At 49.8% G+C, this 21778-nt stretch overlaps 7 protein-coding genes across 7 annotated transcripts; 4 read left to right on the top strand and 3 right to left on the bottom strand.

Moving 5' to 3' along the window:
- Positions 1 to 137: 137 nt before the first annotated feature.
- On the bottom strand, positions 138 to 1529 carry LTR84_011073 (uncharacterized protein; the record flags this gene model as incomplete). Its single annotated transcript, XM_064854606.1, has 1 exon — positions 138 to 1529. The coding sequence occupies one exon, from the start codon at positions 1527 to 1529 to the stop codon at positions 138 to 140; it is 1392 nt and encodes a 463-aa protein (XP_064709332.1).
- A 314-nt stretch (positions 1530 to 1843) lies between these two features.
- LTR84_011072 (uncharacterized protein) lies at positions 1844 to 3121 on the top strand (the record flags this gene model as incomplete). Its single annotated transcript, XM_064854605.1, has 2 exons — positions 1844 to 1986; positions 2035 to 3121. The coding sequence occupies 2 exons, from the start codon at positions 1844 to 1846 to the stop codon at positions 3119 to 3121; spliced, it is 1230 nt and encodes a 409-aa protein (XP_064709331.1).
- Positions 3122 to 5226: 2105 nt separating this feature from the next.
- LTR84_011071 (uncharacterized protein) lies at positions 5227 to 8370 on the top strand (the record flags this gene model as incomplete). Its single annotated transcript, XM_064854604.1, has 2 exons — positions 5227 to 6263; positions 6315 to 8370. The coding sequence occupies 2 exons, from the start codon at positions 5227 to 5229 to the stop codon at positions 8368 to 8370; spliced, it is 3093 nt and encodes a 1030-aa protein (XP_064709330.1).
- Positions 8371 to 9495: 1125 nt separating this feature from the next.
- LTR84_011070 (uncharacterized protein) lies at positions 9496 to 13644 on the bottom strand (the record flags this gene model as incomplete). The annotated part of the gene is made up of 1 exon (XM_064854603.1): positions 9496 to 13644. The coding sequence occupies one exon, from the start codon at positions 13642 to 13644 to the stop codon at positions 9496 to 9498; it is 4149 nt and encodes a 1382-aa protein (XP_064709329.1).
- Positions 13645 to 14536: 892 nt separating this feature from the next.
- On the top strand, positions 14537 to 15709 carry LTR84_011069 (uncharacterized protein; the record flags this gene model as incomplete). The annotated part of the gene is made up of 2 exons (XM_064854602.1): positions 14537 to 15361; positions 15425 to 15709. The coding sequence occupies 2 exons, from the start codon at positions 14537 to 14539 to the stop codon at positions 15707 to 15709; spliced, it is 1110 nt and encodes a 369-aa protein (XP_064709328.1).
- Positions 15710 to 16906: 1197 nt separating this feature from the next.
- LTR84_011068 (uncharacterized protein) lies at positions 16907 to 19097 on the top strand (the record flags this gene model as incomplete). The annotated part of the gene is made up of 4 exons (XM_064854601.1): positions 16907 to 17543; positions 17758 to 17848; positions 17906 to 18711; positions 18769 to 19097. The coding sequence occupies 4 exons, from the start codon at positions 16907 to 16909 to the stop codon at positions 19095 to 19097; spliced, it is 1863 nt and encodes a 620-aa protein (XP_064709327.1).
- Positions 19098 to 19456: 359 nt separating this feature from the next.
- LTR84_011067 (uncharacterized protein) lies at positions 19457 to 20950 on the bottom strand (the record flags this gene model as incomplete). The annotated part of the gene is made up of 1 exon (XM_064854600.1): positions 19457 to 20950. One exon carries the CDS (start codon positions 20948 to 20950, stop codon positions 19457 to 19459), a length of 1494 nt encoding a protein of 497 aa, XP_064709326.1.
- Between the last annotated feature and the right edge of the window lie 828 nt (positions 20951 to 21778).

Below are 21778 nucleotides of genomic sequence, written 5' to 3'. Positions count from 1 at the left end.
GAGGAACAGGGACGGCGTTTTAGGCGCTTTGAGGTTTTCATGAGAACAGGACAAGGCTTGACACGCAAAAGGAATACCCGGTCACTTTTTAATAATAGGCATGCGCTTGATGACAATATCATTCGTATAGTCAGGATCTACCGCTTTTTCGAGTTCACATTTCTACCTGCTCCCACACGTATCCTGCCCGATCCATGGTCTCTGTTCCCGGAGAGGATGCTTGGAAGGGTATCTTCGTCCATGAGATCGCGCTCTTTACTGCGTTTCATCGTTGACATGGCTCGAATATACTCCTTCTGATCTTCAGCCAGAATGAGATCATTACCCCAGCCGCCTTGTCCTCCACCTTGTTTGGGACCCTTCCATTTTTGATTCGAAGTTCCAGCCGCTGCCTTTGGTACAGAGAAAACATTGCCCTTGTTGTTCCATTGCATATTGGCCTTGAGATGCAATTTGACCTCACCTTTGTCATTGGTGGAACAACTCACTCTTGTGAGAGTCGGTTGGCCACATCGCGGACAGAACTGTTTTGACATCTCTTTGGTGGTGGAGAAGCAGCCATGGCATCTCAGGATGAATTGTTTGATCTGGGATATACGCTGACATGTCTTGGTGGATAAAAGGTTGAGATTCATCTGAAGAAGTACGTTCTGCATGGCAAAATCACCCGTCATGGTTGCAACTTGCAGGTGCTTGTTTTCTTTTCCAGTCTTACTACTGGCGGCCTCATCTTTGGCCTTCTTTTTCTTGATGTTTGCTGGCGTGATCCAACCAGATTCGGAATCAGACTCATCTTCATGTTCTTGGGACGCATCTAAGACCTCTTCCGGCTCGTTCCCGGTCGATATCTGCGGTTGTGGTAATTCTGCTTCAGTATCTGTAGTCGCATTTTCCACTGCTTCCGAATCTTGTGATTTGGTGTGATCTTCAAGGTCTACCTCGGCAATCTTCTGTTCAATCTTATTGACGTCTTCAATCTCGGCATTCGGTAGAGAATCGCATGCTTCTTGTGTTGGTGGAGAAATTCCTTCCTCTGTTGATATTGGTATTGAAGGTTCTCCCTCTGCTTGTATTGAATTTGCTTCCTCTCTCTGAGGTAACAGGTGTGTCTGGGCCTCTTTTGAGGGCGGGCTACCATTCAAGCTCTTCTGTCCAGGTGCAGATCTCAATCTCCAATTTCCTCTGTTCCGCTCGCATTCAATGTCGTACGCTAGGGCAAGGACTTCATAATCCGTCGAACTGAGAACTGCGCCATCTCCAGTCTTTCGAGCAAAATTTCTGACCAGTTTAACTGTTTCCGACTTGGGGTTTCGGATGGTTAGAAAAGGACGGTAGAGTGTATCTATTCTTGACCTTGCCTCCTCGCCTCTTATCTCAGAGATCACTGAAGGAGTTGTGACAAGATCATGTGCGTTTGCGAGAAGAGTTGAGATGCCGGGGGTATTCAGTAAGAGAGGTGAAGAGTCGAGAATGATTGTATGAACTGGCTTATCGACCGCAGTCTGTTCGGTAGTTGAGAATTCTGCCATCTTGATGGTCGTCGGCGTTGGCTCGTACTGTTTCTTTGGTCTGAATGAGTTCAGCCCCTCCAAGTGTGCTGGGGCGATTTCATGTTGTACAAAGGCAGAATATTTTTTTGGAATCTTATCTTATCGACATCCCACCTTGGACGACACGTGACGCAGAGTTTTGGAGAACCACTTAACGCGTCAGAAACGCCACGGCGCGTCTCCATGCTACGTCCCATAATGGCCGTCATTAACGCAGTCTTTGCTAAACTACGAACAAAAGTGCAACGATCACTTATCTAAGTTTCTGTACTTGTTTGTCCAGAGCCGCGAACATGTCGGACTATGAGGATGAGATGGACGTGGACGTCATTCCATCAAAAGATACCTCCATACAATTCAGTTCTGACAACACGACTGGGAAACAGAAGAGAATCGTTGCAGATCTTCCGGTCGAGGCAGAAGACAACCTCCCATGGTAAGGATCAGTACACCAAAAGTCAATCTAGACTAACCATCTGACCAGGGTGGAGAAATATCGACCAAATACTCTTGAAGATGTCTCCGGCCACCAAGATATCCTTGCCACCATCAATCGCTTCGTCGAGCACAATCGACTTCCACATCTGCTCCTCTATGGACCCCCAGGAACAGGTAAGACATCGACAATCTTGGCACTTGCTAGGCAGATTTATGGACCTAAAAACATGCGACAAATGGCTTTGGAGCTGAACGCGTCCGACGATCGTGGGATTGATGTTGTGCGTGAACAAATCAAGACTTTCGCTTCAACAAAACAAATCTTCAGCACTTCAACGCAGCAGACATCCTCCTCTACGGCAAAGTTTGGCATCGGTGCCTTCAAGTTGATCATTCTTGACGAAGCGGACGCCATGACAAGTGCGGCACAAATGGCACTTCGGCGAATTATGGAGAAATATACAGCAAATACCCGCTTCTGCATCATTGCCAACTACACACACAAGCTCTCCCCAGCATTATTGTCAAGATGTACGAGATTCCGATTTTCGCCCTTGAAAGAAGCAGATATCCGACGGCTTGTGGACCATGTCATTGTACAAGAGCATGTCAACATCGTCCCTGAAGCTATCGACTCACTTGTGAAGTTGTCCAAAGGAGATATGCGTCGAGCACTGAATGTCCTCCAAGCATGTCATGCTGGATCAAAACCACTACCGATGCGAGGACAACCACCCATTAAAGAAGCTGACATCAAATACGATCTCATCACCAATGATACGATTTACAATTGTATCGCAGCGCCCCACCCTGAGGACATTCGACTGATCATGACTACCATGCTGAGCACCCCAGATGTCACTAGTTGCCTTACAACCATCAATGCTCTTAAAAGTAGCCGGGGACTGGCCTTGGCAGACATACTCACTGCACTGGCAGAGGAGTTGCAAACTCTCGAAGTCAGCACAGCTACGCGAGTAACGTGGCTAGAGGGGCTGGCTGAGATTGAGTACAGACTTGCGGGAGGTGGTAGTGAAGGTGTACAGACTGGTGGAATGGTCGGAGTGGTGAGAACTGGATGTGAACTTCTAGGAGCAAAGGGGATTGGAGAGAAGATGAGTATCGATGGGTGATTGGAAGGGCGAAGCATTTGCCACCACTATCCGAATCCCACAATGTAGCCCGCTATACCCCCGAATACAATGAAGTTCGAGGCGCTAGCGAGAGCTGGCTGGCTTGCCACAGTGTACCACCAAAAAGACGTTTTCATGAAGGACAACGGCGGCAGGATCACCAGGGACAGCTATCCATGTGTATGGATAAAATTGTATGTGCTCGGAGGTTAAGGATGGGAAACCAACAGCACATAGGTCAAGTTGTGTGATGGGGACGTCTCATTCTTGCATCGTGTGAGGTTTGATGAGCCGACGAAGCACTCAATGCAGACTGCTGGATGTGAGATGCAGTGTCAAGCTGGATACCATGAGGCCTGTCGTTCTCGGAATGTCCTTCCCGGTGATGGCATTCAGTGTCCCAGATAGAACCAGCCATTGAGCCATCACTTTCGGAAATATTAAAGCTATGTCGATCAGCAGAGGCCGAGCAAGGCCGAAATACTGCAGAACTCGAATTAGAAGCGATAGCTAAAAGGAACATCGCCTCCAACTCCGAGTTGTCTCTTTCAATAAAGAACCTCAAAAGGGTCGCTTGCTGCTTTACCACACTGCACTTTTTGGCGTTTCTGCTCCACAGTATACTTTCACGGCTAAATGGCTCAGGCTGCCAGTGTTGCTGCTAACTTGGCAAACCGCCGACCTCATCCATTGTCCCTCCTCTTCGACATCGAATCGAGACCCTTTGGACTCGAGTGGGAGAACCGGCCTGCCATACCCTCGTGCATTATGTATCGTGTGCAAAACAAGGCCTATTCCAGTGTTGACGAAGCGCAACCACCGCAATACTCGTGGCCATGATCGGTGGTCCCAGAAGGAGGCGGTCAACACATTTCGTTCAACCACGCTGGATTACATCCTTGATTCCAGCACCCTTGATTCGGTTGGAGATGAATTGGACCACCCTTCTCGTCGTCAACTTCCGGAGAACAACGTCGAGTGATATATGTAGTCTCTTCTGTTCGGATGACTGGCCCTTCTGGCCTCGTCATCCACGAGTGCACATCTGAACCAAGATCAAAACCCTGGATTGCCCGATTTTATTCGACCGTCACCTGGTGTCTGGACAGAATTCGACATGCCTGGATTGGCTTTACTACGGCCCGATGAATTACGATCAAAGCCACCTAGAAAGTTATCCATGGTCCAGGTATCAAGTTCGTCCACCCTGACCGACAAGAGCTCCACTCAGAAATGGGTGTCAATGTTTCTGATTACCCAGCGCCCTCTTACTACCCTGGATACTGAGTGTACCAGAGAGCTGATCTATATTGCCGGGTGATGAGACATTGTTGAGCACTGTTGCAATGTCATATTCACACAAGGCAAACAAATTCGCTGTTGATATGAATTTTGGCGGGGCTGTGGCATTGCCGCCGCACAGTGGGAGGAGAGTGGGACTATGATTGAGCTCGTCCACAGCTCAAGAATCATGGTAACTTGGGTTACTACGTAGATAGATTGCCCTTCTCGTGAAGGCCAGTTGCTGTCATTATTGCCTCTGTCGACACACGTTGGCAGTTCGGCAAAGATGACTGAGCTTCTTACATGGTGACAAGATGTTGGCCTGATCACGTGATCACACCGGCCCAAGTCGCCAGTCACTGCGAAACTCACCCCACTCAACAATCGTAGAACTTCTGATTGTACACTCAACCTCTGACGACACCTTACAACAAACCATCCAATTCATCAACCATGCGGGCAGAGGACTCAGATCATAGATGGGAATGGAGGGAGTGGGAGTCGAGAGACCCGCCAGGTGAGCCTCATACCCCTAGAACCTACCCCCAACACCCCTGCAGTTGGAGGCCGGGCCTACCTAACCTTAGGCACCTAAGGCTAAGGCTTCCGGCATCTCTGAGCCGATTGTTGCTCGCAAATCAAATCACCGCAGCTGCCAAGGCGCTCACGATCCCGTCGAGCCATACACTGATTCTCAAGTCTGCGCAGGTCTCAACCATAACCACGAGTACTACCATCAACAACCCCATCCACGGTCGCCCTTGTCGCCCTTTCCAGATGACTCCCACGCCTACATGGCAAGGCCTCGACCGAGCCCATCAATGAAGTATCGTCGGAGAGCTGAAGGAGACCCACGAGAGAGAAACCCACATCGCCCGTGGGACGGAGGCAGAGATCGGAGTCCTGGCCGACGGCAACTTTCACCAGAACCAACATACAGATCAGAACATCCAACTTTCGATCCAGAACGAGAACGAGATAGAGACAAGGGTGATTGGAGCAAGCGTCCCAATCATAGGAAGGGCCATCGGAACAAGCACTCCAAGAAGACATATCCTGCAAAGTCTTCCTATTCGCCATCGCGTTCCTTCCACCCAAAAGAATCACCGCCTCATCAAAGACCGAATTCATCTAGTCACCGACCTGACCGACAGCGTTATCTTTCGCCAGACCGTGAGATAAAAAGAAGGCGCACTAGAAGCCCATCTCCCGAAGATAACCAACGAGGTCGCTCCGAGTACAATCGTTTCAGCGGAAGCCGTGATCAACTCAGTGTTGAAGATAGCCGGCAAGGCAACATTTCGCCATTTAAAGAACCTATTATCTCCTCTCCTCGTCCAAAATCTCGGTCACAAGCTACAAAGAACGAGCCTTTTGTACACCCTGACAGGAGAAGAGATTTTAGCCCTGCTCCTGCTCCAAGACACAATAGACATCGAGAATTGCCCAGTCGTTCTCCACACGCATCGAGCGACCCACGCGTGAACTCGCGCCCTCCCTCTGTTCGCACGCGAGAATCCTCAATACTTTCAACCCGAGCACAGGACCGTCCAAAGCCTAGTGACCGGGGACGCTTTGCCACCAAGAAAAGTACGTCGAGAGGTGGACGCGCCTCCAAAACACCTTCGGTCGTCGACGACGCAGAGACTAGATCGATGGACGGCCAATATCCGACACGTGGGGATTATGGGCATCGGGGTCAACAAAGACCATTCGTAGACACAAGGCCACATCAGCAAGGTGCTGGCTCACCTCCTTTTTCATCAACCTCCAACAGCTCTTATCATGGCTCTCCACAGGCGAACTCTCCTCACCACAACCATCGAGGGGGCTGGGGTCGAGGTCGAGGCCACCATGGGTATGTATCGATCAATACGATCCACCTTGATTTTTGCTAACAAACTTCTAGCCAAAGTGCCTCCCCTCCATATCGACAAAACAACTATTCCAATACTAACAATATGAACAACCCTAATCCCTTCCCTCCCAACCAGCCTCAGCATCATGGTGGACAGAATAACCAGGGCTATCACCAGTCTCATCGGGGTGGTCGTGGTCGGGGTGGCCATTTCAACCAGCAAGGGCCTCCGGATCGAAGATTCAGTGGCCCTCATCGAGGCAGAGCTGGTCAATACCAGAACCTACAATGGACGCCTACGGGTCCAGGGCAAACCGGACCTCAAGGCCAGAACTTTCAAATGAGTTCAGCAAATTCAATACAGATATCCTCGACCGCCTCCCATGCCTCACAAGATGACCGTGATCAATTCGACGAAGACAAAGGTCAAAGCCAACCTCCGAAAGACGCACAAGGAGAAGATCAACGGGATCCCCAATTCAACACACCTTCAAAACAGCAAGGCCCAGAGCAACCACCGGCTTCGGCATCAAAGTTCAGCTTTGCATTCAAATCAAAGGCTCCTCCTTCTGGCCCCGCGAAGTCAACTGCAGATTTCTCAAACAAACCCAGAGGCACGTTCCAACATCCTGACCATCGGCCTCCTCAACACCCTAAAAACAAGTTCAATGATCGCCGGGAGGATAGACCTATTCCAAGAGGCCCTGCGGATCGCAAATTCCAGATGAACGATCGCTCAAGACACATGCAAGACCGTTCACAGCTGGCAAATGACCGACGGCCTGAGAGGTCACGTTCACCCCCTACGAAGAAGTTGAAGAGAGAGATCAAATCGAGGCCTATCATACCTCCCGAGCTTGCACAGTCCGAATCGATATACTATCGCAAACCCGGAAATGAATCAGTTGTTGGCGCAGGCACATATGGAAAAGTTTTCAAGGCGATCCATATCTATACCCAGGATAAGGTTGCACTGAAAAAGATTCGCATGGAAGGTGAACGTGATGGTTTTCCCATAACCGCAGTGCGGGAGATCAGGCTATTGCAGCACCTGCGACACAAACATGTTGTGGCATTACAAGAAGTCATGGTGGAAAAGAATGAATGTTTTATGGTGTTTGAGTATCTATCTCACGACTTGACTGGTCTCATCAACCACCCAACATTTAAGCTCACCTCCTCCCACAAAAAGGACCTCGCCCAACAAATGTTCGACGGTCTCGATTATCTTCATCAGCGAGGGGTTCTGCATCGAGATATCAAGGCTGCAAACATCCTTGTCTCGAATACTGGCCAACTCAAGTATGCCGACTTTGGTCTCGCACGCTTCTACACAAAATCGCGTCAACTAGATTACACCAACCGAGTCATTACCATTTGGTATCGCCCACCTGAACTTTTGCTGGGAGAGACTCAGTATGGGCCTGAGGTTGACATATGGTCTGCCGCCTGCGTGTTTGTCGAGATGTTCACCAAGAAAGCCGTCTTTCCGGGCGAGGGAGGAGAGCTCAGTCAATTGGACAAAGTCTACAATGTGCTTGGGACCCCAACACGCTCCGAGTGGCCCGGAATTGTTGATTTGCCTTGGTTTGAATTGATGCAACCTGCAGATAGACGGAAAAGAGTCTTTGAAGCCATGTTCAAAGATGTCTTCAGCACCGCAGCCCTCGAATTGGTACAGTGGATGTTCAAGTACGACCCGACGAAGCGACCCAGTGCGGAAGAAGTACTGGCGCACGCATATTTTGCGTCCGAGGAGCCAAAACCCATCCAGGCAGTCGAACTGGCAAACGTTCCCGGAGACTGGCACGAATTCGAGAGTAAAGCGCACCGACGAGAGAACGACAAACGAGAGAAAGAGCGCAAGAAAGAGGAATATCTGCGCGAGCGAGAAAAGCGCAAGGCTAGGGAAGCTGGCTTACCAGAGTCTGGCTCGACTATTCCACCTGAGAAGAGAACGAAGCAGGTTGTCGATGATTCAGGAGCTGTCGTGGTTCAAGGCGAGTCTCGGAGAAAAGACAATGATGATGGCAGACTTGCAGCGGGTGGTGGTGCTCCCGGGGAGGAGTCAGAAGGCGAAGGCAGCGCACGCATGAGCATGTCGTAAGTGGCATTCGAAAAGACTTTTCAACCGCAACCGCCACTGCGATGCCCAACCAACATATCTTCACATGAACGCGCGACATCTTGTCCTGTTCCCCTTCCGACCACAGAACACTCACCAAGTTGAGCTGAGTTGTATCAACAAAATATTCCACCACCGTCTCATCGTCCAAGGAACCCCCCTTCGGATCTCACCTCCACGCAGTGTTCCGAATCATGGAAACCGCACTACCACAGCCACCATCTATCGCCCATCCCGGCCGGACCTAGCATATGTATCGTGTACCAACTATCACTCACGCTGACCTCAGACACCTAATTCCCTGAGGATACTGTCTTGCTCAACTCAGCTCTGATTCAACCTTGTGTGCGAATGCCCGAGAGGGGCGGGCCGTGTACGTTTTGTATTGGAATTGGAAAGCAAAGCAAAATCGGAGATGGAAAGGGTGACAGCATCATGGCAGACAGCTAGCTGTATTGACTGGGCAGACCAGCCCACGAGGCAAGGCAGATAACGACGAATGAACAAGGAATAATCCATCCGTCACACTTAATTAATGTGTTTCAATATGACGTATTGTATCTTCCTCTTATCTCTTCTGCTTCTTTTGGTCGTCTGTATCTGGTTGTACATTACATTCAACGCGTTGAACGCACACATATGGCGTTGCACTACGTTTTTGTTGTACTTAATCATCCCTGCGTAGTGCGCTCTCGAGATTTGATAGCAGGTCGATCACAGCAACTATGAGAGGGTTGCGTGAGGGTGACAATTGCATGCCATATTCCACTGCGATGCGGTATATTAATTACGTATGGAGAAATTTTGTTCTAATGCACCCGCCATCATTCTGTTACTCTCACTCAAGCAAGCAGCAGTAGGGCTTTCTAGTTTGTCACTAATGTGGTGAATTAACTGGCTGGTCAGTAGTTGTGGCTGGTTGTGGTGACCTGGGTTCACGCTGCAATGCACCTCTGGACGTCTGGGATTTCCTGTGTAGCTAAGAAAACGAAAGGAAAACTGTATGACTCTTCGGTCGTCTATCACGCTGGGTGCTAGGCTAGTCAGGCTGACTTGCCGATGTTGACGGATTGATACATCTTGGTCACGTACTCAGGCTCCCACCACTTACTCGTCGATGTAAGTGACGCCGTCTCTTAACTCGTGGATCAGGCTATCATCGCCATCTCCGCTTGGATCGTCCACATATTTGGTCCCATCCCGCAATTCATGGACAACGCTAGGTGATCGCGCATTCCTAGCGCTGCGGCGTGGGGTGACCTCCCCATCGCGAATGAGGCTATCATCACCATTTCCACTTGGATCATCGACATATTGGGTCCCATCTCGCAACTCATGGACAACACTAGGTGATCGTTCATGCCCAGTGCTCTGACGAGGAGTGAGCTCTCTGTCATGGATAAGGTTATCACCACCATCTCCACTTGGTTCGTCCATGTACTTCTTTCCATCTCGCAATTCATGGACAACGCTGGGCGATCGTCCAATCCTAGCGCTGCGGCGTGGAGTGAATTCGCTACCTTGATTTTGTGTTAGGACAGAAATGGTTGTGGAAGTAGTCGACTCTCGTCTTTTGCTCTGTCGATCGGCTACTGGTGATCTTGGGCTCTCCAAATCACTGTACTCAAACACTTGTTCCTCGTCTCCTTCATTGCCAATATTGTCTGTCCTGTTTCTGCGTCTCCTTCTCGCGGCAGGAAGTGGTTTCTTTGGCCGAGATGGTGACACTGTCGACCCTTGAAGCCGCCCTGTTTCCCGGCTTTCGTTACCATAATCGGTGTTTGGTTGTTGCTCACCCAATACCTCCGTACTATCTCCTGGAGGAGTGCTCTCATCCGCGTCTCTTGGAAAAGTTTTACTAACTTGGACGGGTGAGCTTTTAACTCGGAGTCTAGTCCTCGTTGCTGGACCGTCAGAAGATGCTCTAGCACTGCGGTCATCATAGGAGACATTCTCCGTCCTCTCCACAGGATTGGCCTCTTGTTTGTCTTCCCACCAATGCCAGAGTGACGAAGCATATTCCACTTCTGTTGAACCTCGTTCCAATGGAGGACCAGAAGTGGCCACATCAAATTCATCCGACTTGGCTTTGAATGATATCACCGACCATGAGGAGCTGTCACCACTCAATAGTGCGAATTTTCTTTTCACAGTATGGACTTTGAAATTACGCAAGATGACAATATCGCCAGCTCTAGCAACAGGAAGAGCCGTCTTCACAGGACGAAAGACTTGCGTAAGGACGTTGGGAATTCGATCTGTAGCGCACGAAGGATCGATGACATGCAGGCTCGTATGATAGTCTTTTGGTCCTGCCTTTGCACGTTCTGCTTTGGTAGACGAAGTCGAACAAACAGCAATGACGTCCAGGAGATGTCCAAAGTGCTCATGAAGCGAAGAGAGCCGAGTATAATAACCCACTGGGGTGAGAAGTCCATTCATATGCGGTGACAGGGGCTCCCCAGTGGGAAGGCGAGGGGACTTGAGGGTGTGGTTGCCCTCAAATGTGGCTTCCTCCTGATATTCCTCGTTTTGGTATGGTGAAGATGGAAATTTGTTATTGGATGGACTCGACAGAGGAACATTCTCTTCACGTGCTGGAGAAGTTGAGAATCGAGTAGACCTCCTTGGAGTAAAATAAGGGCTGGATATACTCTTTAACATGGCTGGCTTCTTGTGGGATAATCTCTGTGACGACCTTAGGCCTGTAGCCTTTGTGTCTTCAGGCTGGATCGTATGATGGAGGATTTCTGGTGATGATATAGAGGGCTGTGCTTCGTCTTTCTCGTTTTCTAGGTTGACGATTACACGCATATCTTGAGTCGGCTGGGGTGAAGGTAGAGCCAGATGATCCTGGGGCGGCACGTGCTCATTATCAGGTAAATGTTCTCGATCAAAATTTTCTTTCTGGGTTTGGTCTGGGGTTGGCAACTGAGTGACGTCGGCACCTGCCCGAAATTGGGCCTCAGATGGCTGCACAGGGGAAGGTGAAGACTGCTGTGCAAGGTCTGTGGGGGCAATATTGATATTTCCAGCATGCAGAGTGTTAGCAAATCGGGTATCTGCAGGTATTCCTGAAGTTTCAACAAGTTTTTGGGGTTGTTCCTCCACGTCCACGGTTCCAGAGACGTCCAACTGACTAACGGCTCTGGTTTCTGTGTGAAGCCCGATCCTCATATCGGCCTGATCGATATCCTCTTGCAAATCAATGTTGCCATCAAGAGTGTGAAGCAATGCGCTTTCCTCGTCTTGGTATTTAGACTCCTCTTTTGACTCCAAGGCAAGAGCTTCCGAAGCAAGATCGGCGAAAGGGTGATTTGAAGCTTCAACCGCTGGGATGGGGTACAAGAAGTGTTCCACAGTTTCAGTGGGAAACATGGTGGTCAACTGGTTCGGAGACGAAATCTCAGGGAGATTGTTTTCTGCTTGTGTACCTGTGTTGTCCTCCATTCCTCGGGTTTGATCGTGGGTCCACGGAATTTTTGCGATTTCCTCTTCAGGGGCGCCATACAAGTCTTCGCTTTCCACGACCGCGATATCAGTGTCATGTCTGTTGAGTGCGTTCTCGGTCGGGAGACTATTTTGAGTATCAAAACGGATATCGTTCGTTGGAAAGATCTGGTCCAGCTCAACATCAATGGGCGGAGATGGGGAATTGTTGGATAATTCCTGCGCGATGCTGGCTTCTAGAGTGGACAGCCATTGATCAGGCAGTAGAGACATCTCCGTCGGAGTAGCGTCTTGTGTGCCACTCAATTGGGAAATGCCACCGAACGCTACAGGTGGCTCAGACGAGGAGGGCAGGTCATTCTGCTCCCTCACTATTGGCTCCCACGACTCAGACGCGCGTTCCTCGACAACGACGAGGGAGTCATCAGAAGTCGTTGATTCCTTGTCAGAGTCTTCCAAATGTGATTCGTTTTCTGGTTTATCTGGAATGTCAACACCAGAGGCATCTAATTGAGAACGGCTATCCTGGTAAACGGGAAAGTATCCGACTTCAACTCCGCTTCGGTGAATCAGTGGAGAGACTAGAGGCAATCCGGGTGAAGCAAGGGGAAGGATTCGAGGCGTTGTTGCTCGATCAACATCGCCCTCGGTAGGATCGGATATCTCCACATCCGTGAAGTGTGGAAGGCGAAGCTTTTTGAATGGGGTTGCTGGAGGGCCCATGAATGTTGTCCCATTCTGCGAAGCGTTACCTTCAGGATTTGGGGTTGAAAGAATAGGGGGAGTATGATCCTGCTCAGTGGTCAAGGCAACGCTTGTTGGCTCACCATCCGACTCGGCTTGCGCGTCCGAGGTGACCGGCGCAAGCGGTGTTTCTGGAGTAGTCTGAACTTCGCCATACGCCGGAGCCTCTCCAACTTCAGTTGTTGTGAGCAAGGCTGAATCGGGCTCATGAATCTCTTCGATCTCTGGTGGCTGCCGTGTAGGAGGAACGACTTCTGCTATTTCGTTGGGCGGAGCGCTTGACTCCAGGATCCCTTGTTGCTCTTCGGTGGGTTGCGGCGCATCGCTCTGTAATAGAGAGTCTTCATCATCATTCACTAGATTCCAAGCACCACTGTGTCTCGCAAATTTGGTGCGTTTCCGACCTCGTCCCGCAATATAGCCATCATCATCATCATCATCAGCTAAAGAAGCAATCGAAGTATCGAAAAAGGTCCCACCCAAGGATGTTCTAGTAGATTTGGAAGGCGTCAAGTAGGGGACTTGGATGGTACTCGGGTTTCGCTGAATGAAGCCATTTAGTGAGGATGAGGTGTTGGAGTTTACAGACTGGTAGGGGTGGTCTGAAGCAGAAGCTGTATAGTCTATCGCAACGATATCTTGGCCCTGTAGGTGGACTTGGAGGAATACACGAGAATCGTATTGCAGATCCCACTCGAGCCTCTTTCCTGGAGTAGAGATGGTATCTACTGTATCTTTCCAATCACAGCCAAGTAAGGCGAGTTGTATCTTATCCCCAATGCCGACTTTGGTATTTGCTACTTGTCTTGCAGCGCCATTGCGAAAGATGACTTTGACTTGGCCACGAGAGGCATGGTCGACCAGCAATAGAGCGAAAGTCGCGGTGGAGTTTGAGTATGGCCATACGAGAGCAACTGTTGCCTCAACATGGGATTCATGCGCAGCCTGAGTCGGGGTCAGACCTGCAACGGGGATACGAAGGGCGGGATTGAAGGTTGTATCTGTGGATTGAGGGAAGGTTGAGGTGGATCTGGGCGAGGATTGAGAGGCCACGGTGAGCATGATGGTGGTGTTCAGAGACTCGAGTGAGGACGAGTCCTTGTCGGGCCATTGCTAGTTGGTGATTGTGTCCATGAAGAGGTGCCTACCTTGAGCGGGTCGAGTTGAGGCGTGGAATGCTGGAGTCGCGGGTGTTTAGCCAAGGCGCGAGGCACGCGAACAAAGAAAGATCCAACGATTCGCGAGAGAGGAATCATCACGATTCGATTCACCCAAACAAACGCGGGGCGGGGCTGTGGCCGGGCGGGAAATCATAATGTCCGACGCCTAAGTTGACGCCTAAAAGCCTGAAGGTGCCTAATTTCCAAGCCTAAAGTGTTGCGGGCGCTTCCGATATCCAACACACGTGTTTCACATCTTCCATTTTGCCATGTTTCACTATGGATCGCAATCATTGACGTTGAATGGACCTCCTTCATCAATATGCTTTCGTTTAAAGAGACCAAGTACTCCGCCTACTCTGCCCAACACTCGCTACTAATGAAGTTGGGCAGTTAGAGACCTTCAGTTAACAAACGGTAGGGCATATAATCCGTACATCCCTTGCGAATCATGGCTCCAGCAAGTCCATGGCAGAAACACCACGACGATGGAGTCCAGGAACCCACCATCTCAGACGGAAGTACCAAGTATCAAGTGAATCAATCAATGAATGAATCAATGTATTTGTCCAAAGTATTGCCACCTGGTGTCATCCTCTCTTTCACCTCTCTTGACCGTGACCTGCACCATCCCACTCACTCATTCATTTCCTTTTTATTTCACTGTCTTGTTCACTTCAGAGCCGAAATTCGATCGTTTGACTGTGTCGACTGTTCTTCAAAACCCTTCGCGTTCTTTCGTCTGACAATCGTCAAGCCTCCGTTCTTTCCCGCACGCCGAGACGCGTGCAATGATGGGCTATCTATTCTTTCTGCTGCTGGCCAGCTCCTTCATTCGTTATTCATCTGCAACCTACCGGCTCGTCGAGGACTACTCTGGCGATGCCTTCTGGCAAGGTTTTGACTTCTTTACCGATCCCGATCCTACCGACGGCCTGGTTCAATACCAATCACTCGAATCTGCGAATGCCACAGGTCTTGCCGGTTTCATCGATGGCGACAACTCGACTTATGCCATCTTCATGGGTGTGGATACACAAAAGGTGACCCCTGATGGACGAGCCAGTGTCAGAGTCTCCTCCACCAAGTCATTTCAGCATGCTCTTGTCATTGCAGACATTGTCCATATGCCCGGTGGTGTTTGTGGCACTTGGCCTGCTTTCTGGATGCTGGGAGCGGATTGGCCAAACAACGGGGAGATCGATATCGTGGAAGGGGTCAATGATCAAGCTTCGAACAGTATGACTCTTCATACTGCCGCTGGCCCTGTCATCGAAAAACTCGCGGATTTCTCTGGCAATCTGTTGACCGCTGACTGCGATGTCAACGCTGTGAATCAACCAAAGAATGCGGGATGCTCAATAGGAGATACCTCAAACTTGACCTTTGGATCGGACTTCAACAACGTAGGGGGAGGTGTGTTTGCAACCGAATGGACATCGGAATTCATCAAGATTTGGTATTTCCAACGAGGTACTTTCCCCAGCGATATTGTTAGCAGCACCCCAGATCCCACCAACAATTGGGGGACCCCGAACTCCGTATTTCAAGGTCAATTCAACATGGACGATCATTTCAAGGATCTGCAGCTGATTTTCGATACCACGTTCTGCGGACAGGTAAGCCCGATCAAATCATGTGCCACCCTTTTGTGAAAACCCACTGACTTGAAGATGATTTAGTGGGCCGGTCAAGTCTGGAACTCGTCACCTTGCGCATCTCTCGCTCCTACCTGTGAAGAATATGTGGCCAATAATCCGGGTGATTTCGTCGAGGCTTACTGGGCGATTAACACTCTTCAAGTCTTTCAAGATGACCGCGATGGCCAAGGCAAGGACACTCCCGGGTCTAATAATGGCAAGCCCCCAAGTGGTGGACCTCCCGGGTCTCCCGGACCAGGTGCTCAACCTCCGAAGCAAGTTCAACGACGGTCTGGAAAGGGTGTGATGCCTATTTATTTTCAATGACAACGTGGGTCATGGTTTATTATGATTTCGTGTGTTTTCAGCGAGGCGCTGGTGGTTACATCTGTTCAAATTGAGGACGGAGTATGGATTATGGGCCACCCCAGATTTCGAGTACAAAGGGTGCAGGATATCCATGCAGATTATTCGGAGGATTCGGAGTCCAAGATGCATGAGCACTGGCACTGGCACAGGCACGTCAGGATAAGCAAGACCGAGGGCGTTCGCTTTCGCAATCAAGAATTGCTCGGCAAGCTTGTTATCATGTCGATCGCGTGGCGGATGACGATGACAGTTTTCGCTAGGCGTAAAACAACTAGCTTCAATCAATCTTTTTCCTTCTCCACCATCTGGATACAACGTGAAATCTTCCATGGACCATCACTAATCGGTGGGCTCCTGGCTCAGACTTCAGAAGTCAAAAGCCGTCCGCACTGGGCGCCTGATTTCTCCACGATTATGAGGTATTCTCTATGTCATTCCGCATATCCAGTACTGTGTCGCTCTTGCGTCCAATTCGAATCCATGGTGTCGCCCCAGGTTTATACCATGTCGCAACTGAGATACATGGATCAAGATTCTTTTTGGGGGCGAACACTGTACCTCTCTTTCAGGCACCAGTACTTCAAACAACAATAATATTTGGTCGAGCAACGTCATGGTAGTGTTGTCCATGGCGGGTACCGGAAACCCACCCGAAGAGTTTTTCAGCTTATCTTTGCCCAAGCTAACTTAACAACAACTCGATCTGATTGTCCCATTCTCAAATCCCATCATAACCTACTAAATCTCATCACTGACGTCAATTCCAGGACATCTGTGCACTAGTTCACGAAGCACGCGTGTGTGCCGGTCTACACAGGGGGTCGAATACAACTTCCCTCAGCCGGATCCGCTGGTCTTCCATCTGTGTCAGCCTCTGCCATCGAAATACGGACAGCGATCGTCATAGGTAAGTACATTTGTAGTAACAGCCACCCCCAGTTTGGATCCACTACAATGTGGAAGCCTCATGCATGTTGATATCATTGTACGGAGGTCTACAGTCTACCGTGATTGAATACACATCCACCTTGTGTCAAATTTCTCCCAGTCGAGGAGTACTCTGTGGGTCATATAGATAGTCCAGTGTTTGTCCATTCTAACTCCCATTCTCCTCTCCATTTCAATACAATCGCTGGTCTGTACGCTTGCTTCATCATGGCCCGCACCGACCATCATCCCACCTTTCAAACGCCCACCTTCGACCCTGTTCCTGCTGGCACTGCCGGTGAAACCTCAACGGCTCAGGATGCTCATGGAGACTGGGAAAAGGCATCAACTGTTCACCCAGAAGATGAAGCCCAGCACCCAGTAGGCAACTTCCAACATGACAAATCGGGTGAAGCCGCGAAACAGGACCCAGATACGGAGCCAGAGACTTTTGACAAAATCGAAATCACCGAGGCCGATTGTGAACAAGACCTTGGATTTGCCTATCCCGAGTGGAAGAAATGGACCGTTCTCACCGTCATCTTCATGGTTCAATTGTCCATGAACTTCAACACCAGCTTGTATTCAAATGGCCTGAAGGGCATTTCTGAGGATTTTGGTGTTAGCATGCAAGCTGCAAGATGCGGTGCCATGATTTTCCTGGTTCTGTACGCCTTTGGCTGCGAGCTCTGGGCTCCCTGGAGTGAAGAATTGGGTCGATGGCCCATCCTTCAGCTATCATTGACTCTTGTCAATATTTGGCAGCTCCCTGTCGCCTTAGCTCCCAACTTTGCAACAGTCATGGTCGGCAGAGCCCTAGGTGGTCTCAGTTCTGCTGGAGGCTCCGTCACTCTAGGCATGATCGGTAAGTGTGTCACGTGGCCATCTTCTGATATTGTTTGCTATGCACGGGGGCCCCTGAAGGATATCAACGCAGTTAGCACTCTAGATTCCTGGAGTTCTCCAGCATCAATGACGCTATTACCCCTATATACGACTCTCACATTCGTACCCTTCCCCTCCTTACAAAGCGTTTCTGTTTGATCCGTTTACACTGGCAGTTGCTGACCATGTCCTAGCTGATATGTGGGATGCTGATACTCAGCAATACGCTGTTGCCTACGTCGTCTTCTCCTCCGTCTTTGGTAGTGTTCTTGGGCCCATTGTTGGGTAAGTACTATCCTCCAAATTGGTGATCTTCAGGACACGACTAATTTTCGTCTTCAGTGGATTTGTCGAACAATTCGTCGCCCCGAGCAGGGATCCATCTGATTATGGCTCAACATGGAGGTGGACGATTTGGATACAGCTGATCTTCGGGGTCGCTGTTCAGGCTATGCATTTCTTCCTTGTTCCAGAAACGCGTTCTACGATAATCATGGATAAAGTCGCAAAAAGACGGCGCAAGGCGACCGGCGAAAACATTTGGGGTCCCAATGAACTCGAACCATTTGGCGATCGATTCAATATGCGTGAAGTTCTGATCACCTGGATACGTCCATTCAAGATGTTTCTCACTGAGCCCATCGTCTTGACATTGTCGCTCCTCAGTGGATTCAGTGACGCGTTGATCTTCATGTTCATTCAATCTTTTGCCCTAGTCTATGAACAATGGGATTTCCAGGTCTACCAAGTCGGCCTTGCTTTCATCCCCTTGGGAATTGGATATGTCATCGCCTGGCTGCTCTTCATCCCTGCCATTCGACGAAACATCAAGGAGAGACGAGAAAAGCCTGGCGACGAGAAAGCGCAATATGAATCCCGATTGTGGTTCCTACTATACACGGCGCCCTGCCTACCAATTGGTCTCATTGGCTTTGCATGGACCATTCAGGGGCCACCTATTCACTGGATCGGCTCCATGGTCTTTGCCACACTCGTCGGAATCGCAAACTATTCCATCTACATGGCGACCATCGACTACATGATCTGCGCCTATGGACCGTACTCGGCCTCTGCAACTGGTGGCAATGGATGGTCTCGAGATTTCCTTGCCGGTGTCCTAACCATCCCAGCTACACCCTTCTTTACAAGTGAGTCTATTCTACTCTAGATATATGCGTTTCAAGCTAATCACCCCTAATCTATAGACATCGGCGGCCGCCGTCACCTCAACTACGCCGCGACAATCCTAGCATGCATCTCCTTTATCCTCGTCGTCGCCGTCTACGTCATCTACTGGTACGGCCCAGTACTGCGCAAGCGCTCTCCATTCGCCCAGCACCTGGCCAACGCAGCGACAGACAACGACAACCGTCGCCCTTCGTATTTGCGATCTGCTTCCGGCACCTCTAGTGCGCGGAGATTGTCTCGTGCCAATACGAATGCTTCGAGAGAGGCCAACTCGCGCAGACAGAGCCAGGCCGAGTTCGTGCGCAGGCAGAGTCAGCCGAGAGTTGGGTCGGGCATGGTCAGATAGGTGTACTTCGAATGAGTGTTTTTTGGTGTCTTCTCTATAGTTATTGTCCATTTGGCAGTCTGAGGGAGCGTTACGATTATCACGATGAAGTATTGATACCTGTGTATTATCACTAACAAATGGATTCTGCCGCTGTGAAGTGAATATGGTTGTATATTAGCTACACGATATTACATGCATGGTATGATGCCCAGCAGGGCAAAGACTAGGTCTGACGATGGTACGGGTATGTAGTATATCTCTGAATCAAGAAAAGACGCAAAGTGTATTTTGAGTATACACTCCAAACAATTCCGTACGTTTGCAAGGTAATATATTCCCACAAGAAACCCTCGGGGATTAGTTCTACGTCCCTAGATTTAGGAAACACCAGTACCATCAAGAAAGGCAGAATCATCCAAGTCCCAGCCGAGCACATCGAAGTGCAGACCAAGATTCAGACCCGTGACGGGATCCGTGCCGAACATGTCGGTAGGATTGCTAAAGACAGCACTTGACATGGATTCCAGGGGTGATTGCACGTTAGTGGTGTCCACATTGGATGCGTTCGGTGGTGACCCGGAGATCATCGGGCGTTGCGGGCCCTGTATGGCCAGCCGTTCGGCCTCGATGCTGGCACGGGGGACGCTGCTGCTATCGAGGTATCTCCTTGCGGACGATTTGCCGCCCATGACGGTGTAGATCTCAGGGACGAGGCTGTGGAGATGTTCGGTTGTTGTTGTGTTGTTGTTCTCGTTGTTGGATGAGCCTTCGTCCACAATTGCTCGGTTTCTCGCATCGCGGCAATAACCCTGGTATGCGTCGAGGATTTTGGTCAGGCTTCGCCTGCCGTGGACAGCGATTGGGATGGAGTTCTTGTTTTCGGATAGCTCTTTCAGATCCTGGATGACTAGTTCGATGTCGCTGAGGATTTTGGTAGGGAGGATGGGCCGCTCTACGAGGAGGAAGACTGCGACCGAGATGGCAGAGCAGAAAATTTGATAGCTCTGAACGACACGTTTCGCTGATCGGCGAAATCTCTCAGGATCTGAGGTCCGCATGCTATGATAGACGGCGAAGGCCCCCTCGACTGCAACGACGCATTTCGACCAACATGACTCGAAATGGGTCCGCAAGAAAGGTCGATACATTCTGATTCGCTGAACGCAGATCGAGGTATGCATGATATGATGTTGCCATTGAAGGTAGTCAAAGGCCGGGGGAAGTGTGGTGCTCAAAAAGTTTGATGAGCCGGAGTCTGCCTGATTAAGTAAGTACCAGGGGTATTCGCTCATGATTGCGGAGACTTCCTTGTCCACTGCTGTAACAGCCTCATAGTTGGTAAGATCGTTCCCATTGTTCGCATATAGCTTGTTGAGGACTTTGAATATTCTTGCGCGAAAGACATGTTGAGCCATGACAGTGGGTTGCTCGATAGGTCGCACGAATATGGAGGTGGGTGTAAGATCACAGTCATCGCAGTTTTGTGGGAACGGAACTGAGGATAGGTAAGATTGTACCAGAGGTGGACGATCCAAACATAAAGATTGGAATGTATCATTCGAGCAAAGATCCCACCAGATACGATGACGCAGCTCAGACTCGAGATCAGTAGACGGCAGTCGATCCTTGTCCAGTCCTAAGGCTTGAGCACATCTTATGGCCTGGCCAAGGGCTGAGTTGAGCGCTTCAATAGCTTTAGTGGCATACCAATAAAGTTGCGACTCCTGAAATACAATCAGCTGGGTAAGACATGGACGAGACTCAAATTCGCCAGCATGCAGAGCCAAGCGAGAGAGCTTAAACCAGCCAGGTGCGCTTTCTCTGAGTTCTGATACACCAATGACTGTAGATTCCATTGGTTCGATGAACATCGTACTTAAAGTTATCATAACATAGAGCAGAGAAAGCCAAATTAAATCAACATCTGCCACAGGCGTCATCCAGAATGTCAGATACTGCTGATTGAAGGATGAACTATGGATCGTCTGATATGAATAGTTGACATGTTGCAGAAACCAGGATACATATAGGTCACACTGTGATCGTGATGGGAGCGCGCCAACCAGGTAAATCTGCCACTCGAGCCTCTCTTTGGAGGTTAGACGACTACCAGCACCAAACAGAGATGATACCGAAGGAGCGACCAGGGTGGAACCGCCTGTCGTTAGTTCTTCGAGGCTTCGGTGTATATGCAGCGCTTCTGGGTTCCTGAGTGAATGCTCAGGCCATCCTGTCAATAAGGGACTTGAGTACCCTAGATTCGCAGATCGATCCATAGGCATGGCATAGTTACCATCTCTCGTTGGAGTTGGCGTAAGTGCCAGGGAAGAGTGACTCTGCGAACCACTTGGACTTGGGAGCCCACAGGCTTGCTCTCGAGGCAAATTTCTAATTTGCTTCGGGAGTGGCAATTTGCTCACAGCTGACGAGTGAGGCGTATTGTATGCCCGACATTGATCAGCACAGTTATGTCTAACACAACTCCTGCAAGGGCTTGACCTATCGCATTTTACTTTTCGTTCGCGACAAGGTCGGCAGCTGAGGATTTTCAAGTTTTGACCCATTGTTTCAGCACTTCACCAAGACTGCATGGAAGAAGACTGCGAGGTACATTGCTGAGGAAGTACCTTTGCCATGAAGTCTGCACGTCAGTGATGAATATTCTGCCATGCGACAAGTGAAGATTCCAATAGCTGACA

This window comes from Exophiala bonariae (assembly GCF_035927105.1).
Source record: "Exophiala bonariae strain CCFEE 5792 chromosome Unknown scaffold_5, whole genome shotgun sequence".
Classification (NCBI taxonomy): Eukaryota; Fungi; Ascomycota; class Eurotiomycetes; order Chaetothyriales; family Herpotrichiellaceae; genus Exophiala; species Exophiala bonariae.
This window is presented reverse-complemented; position numbering and strand designations above follow the sequence as displayed.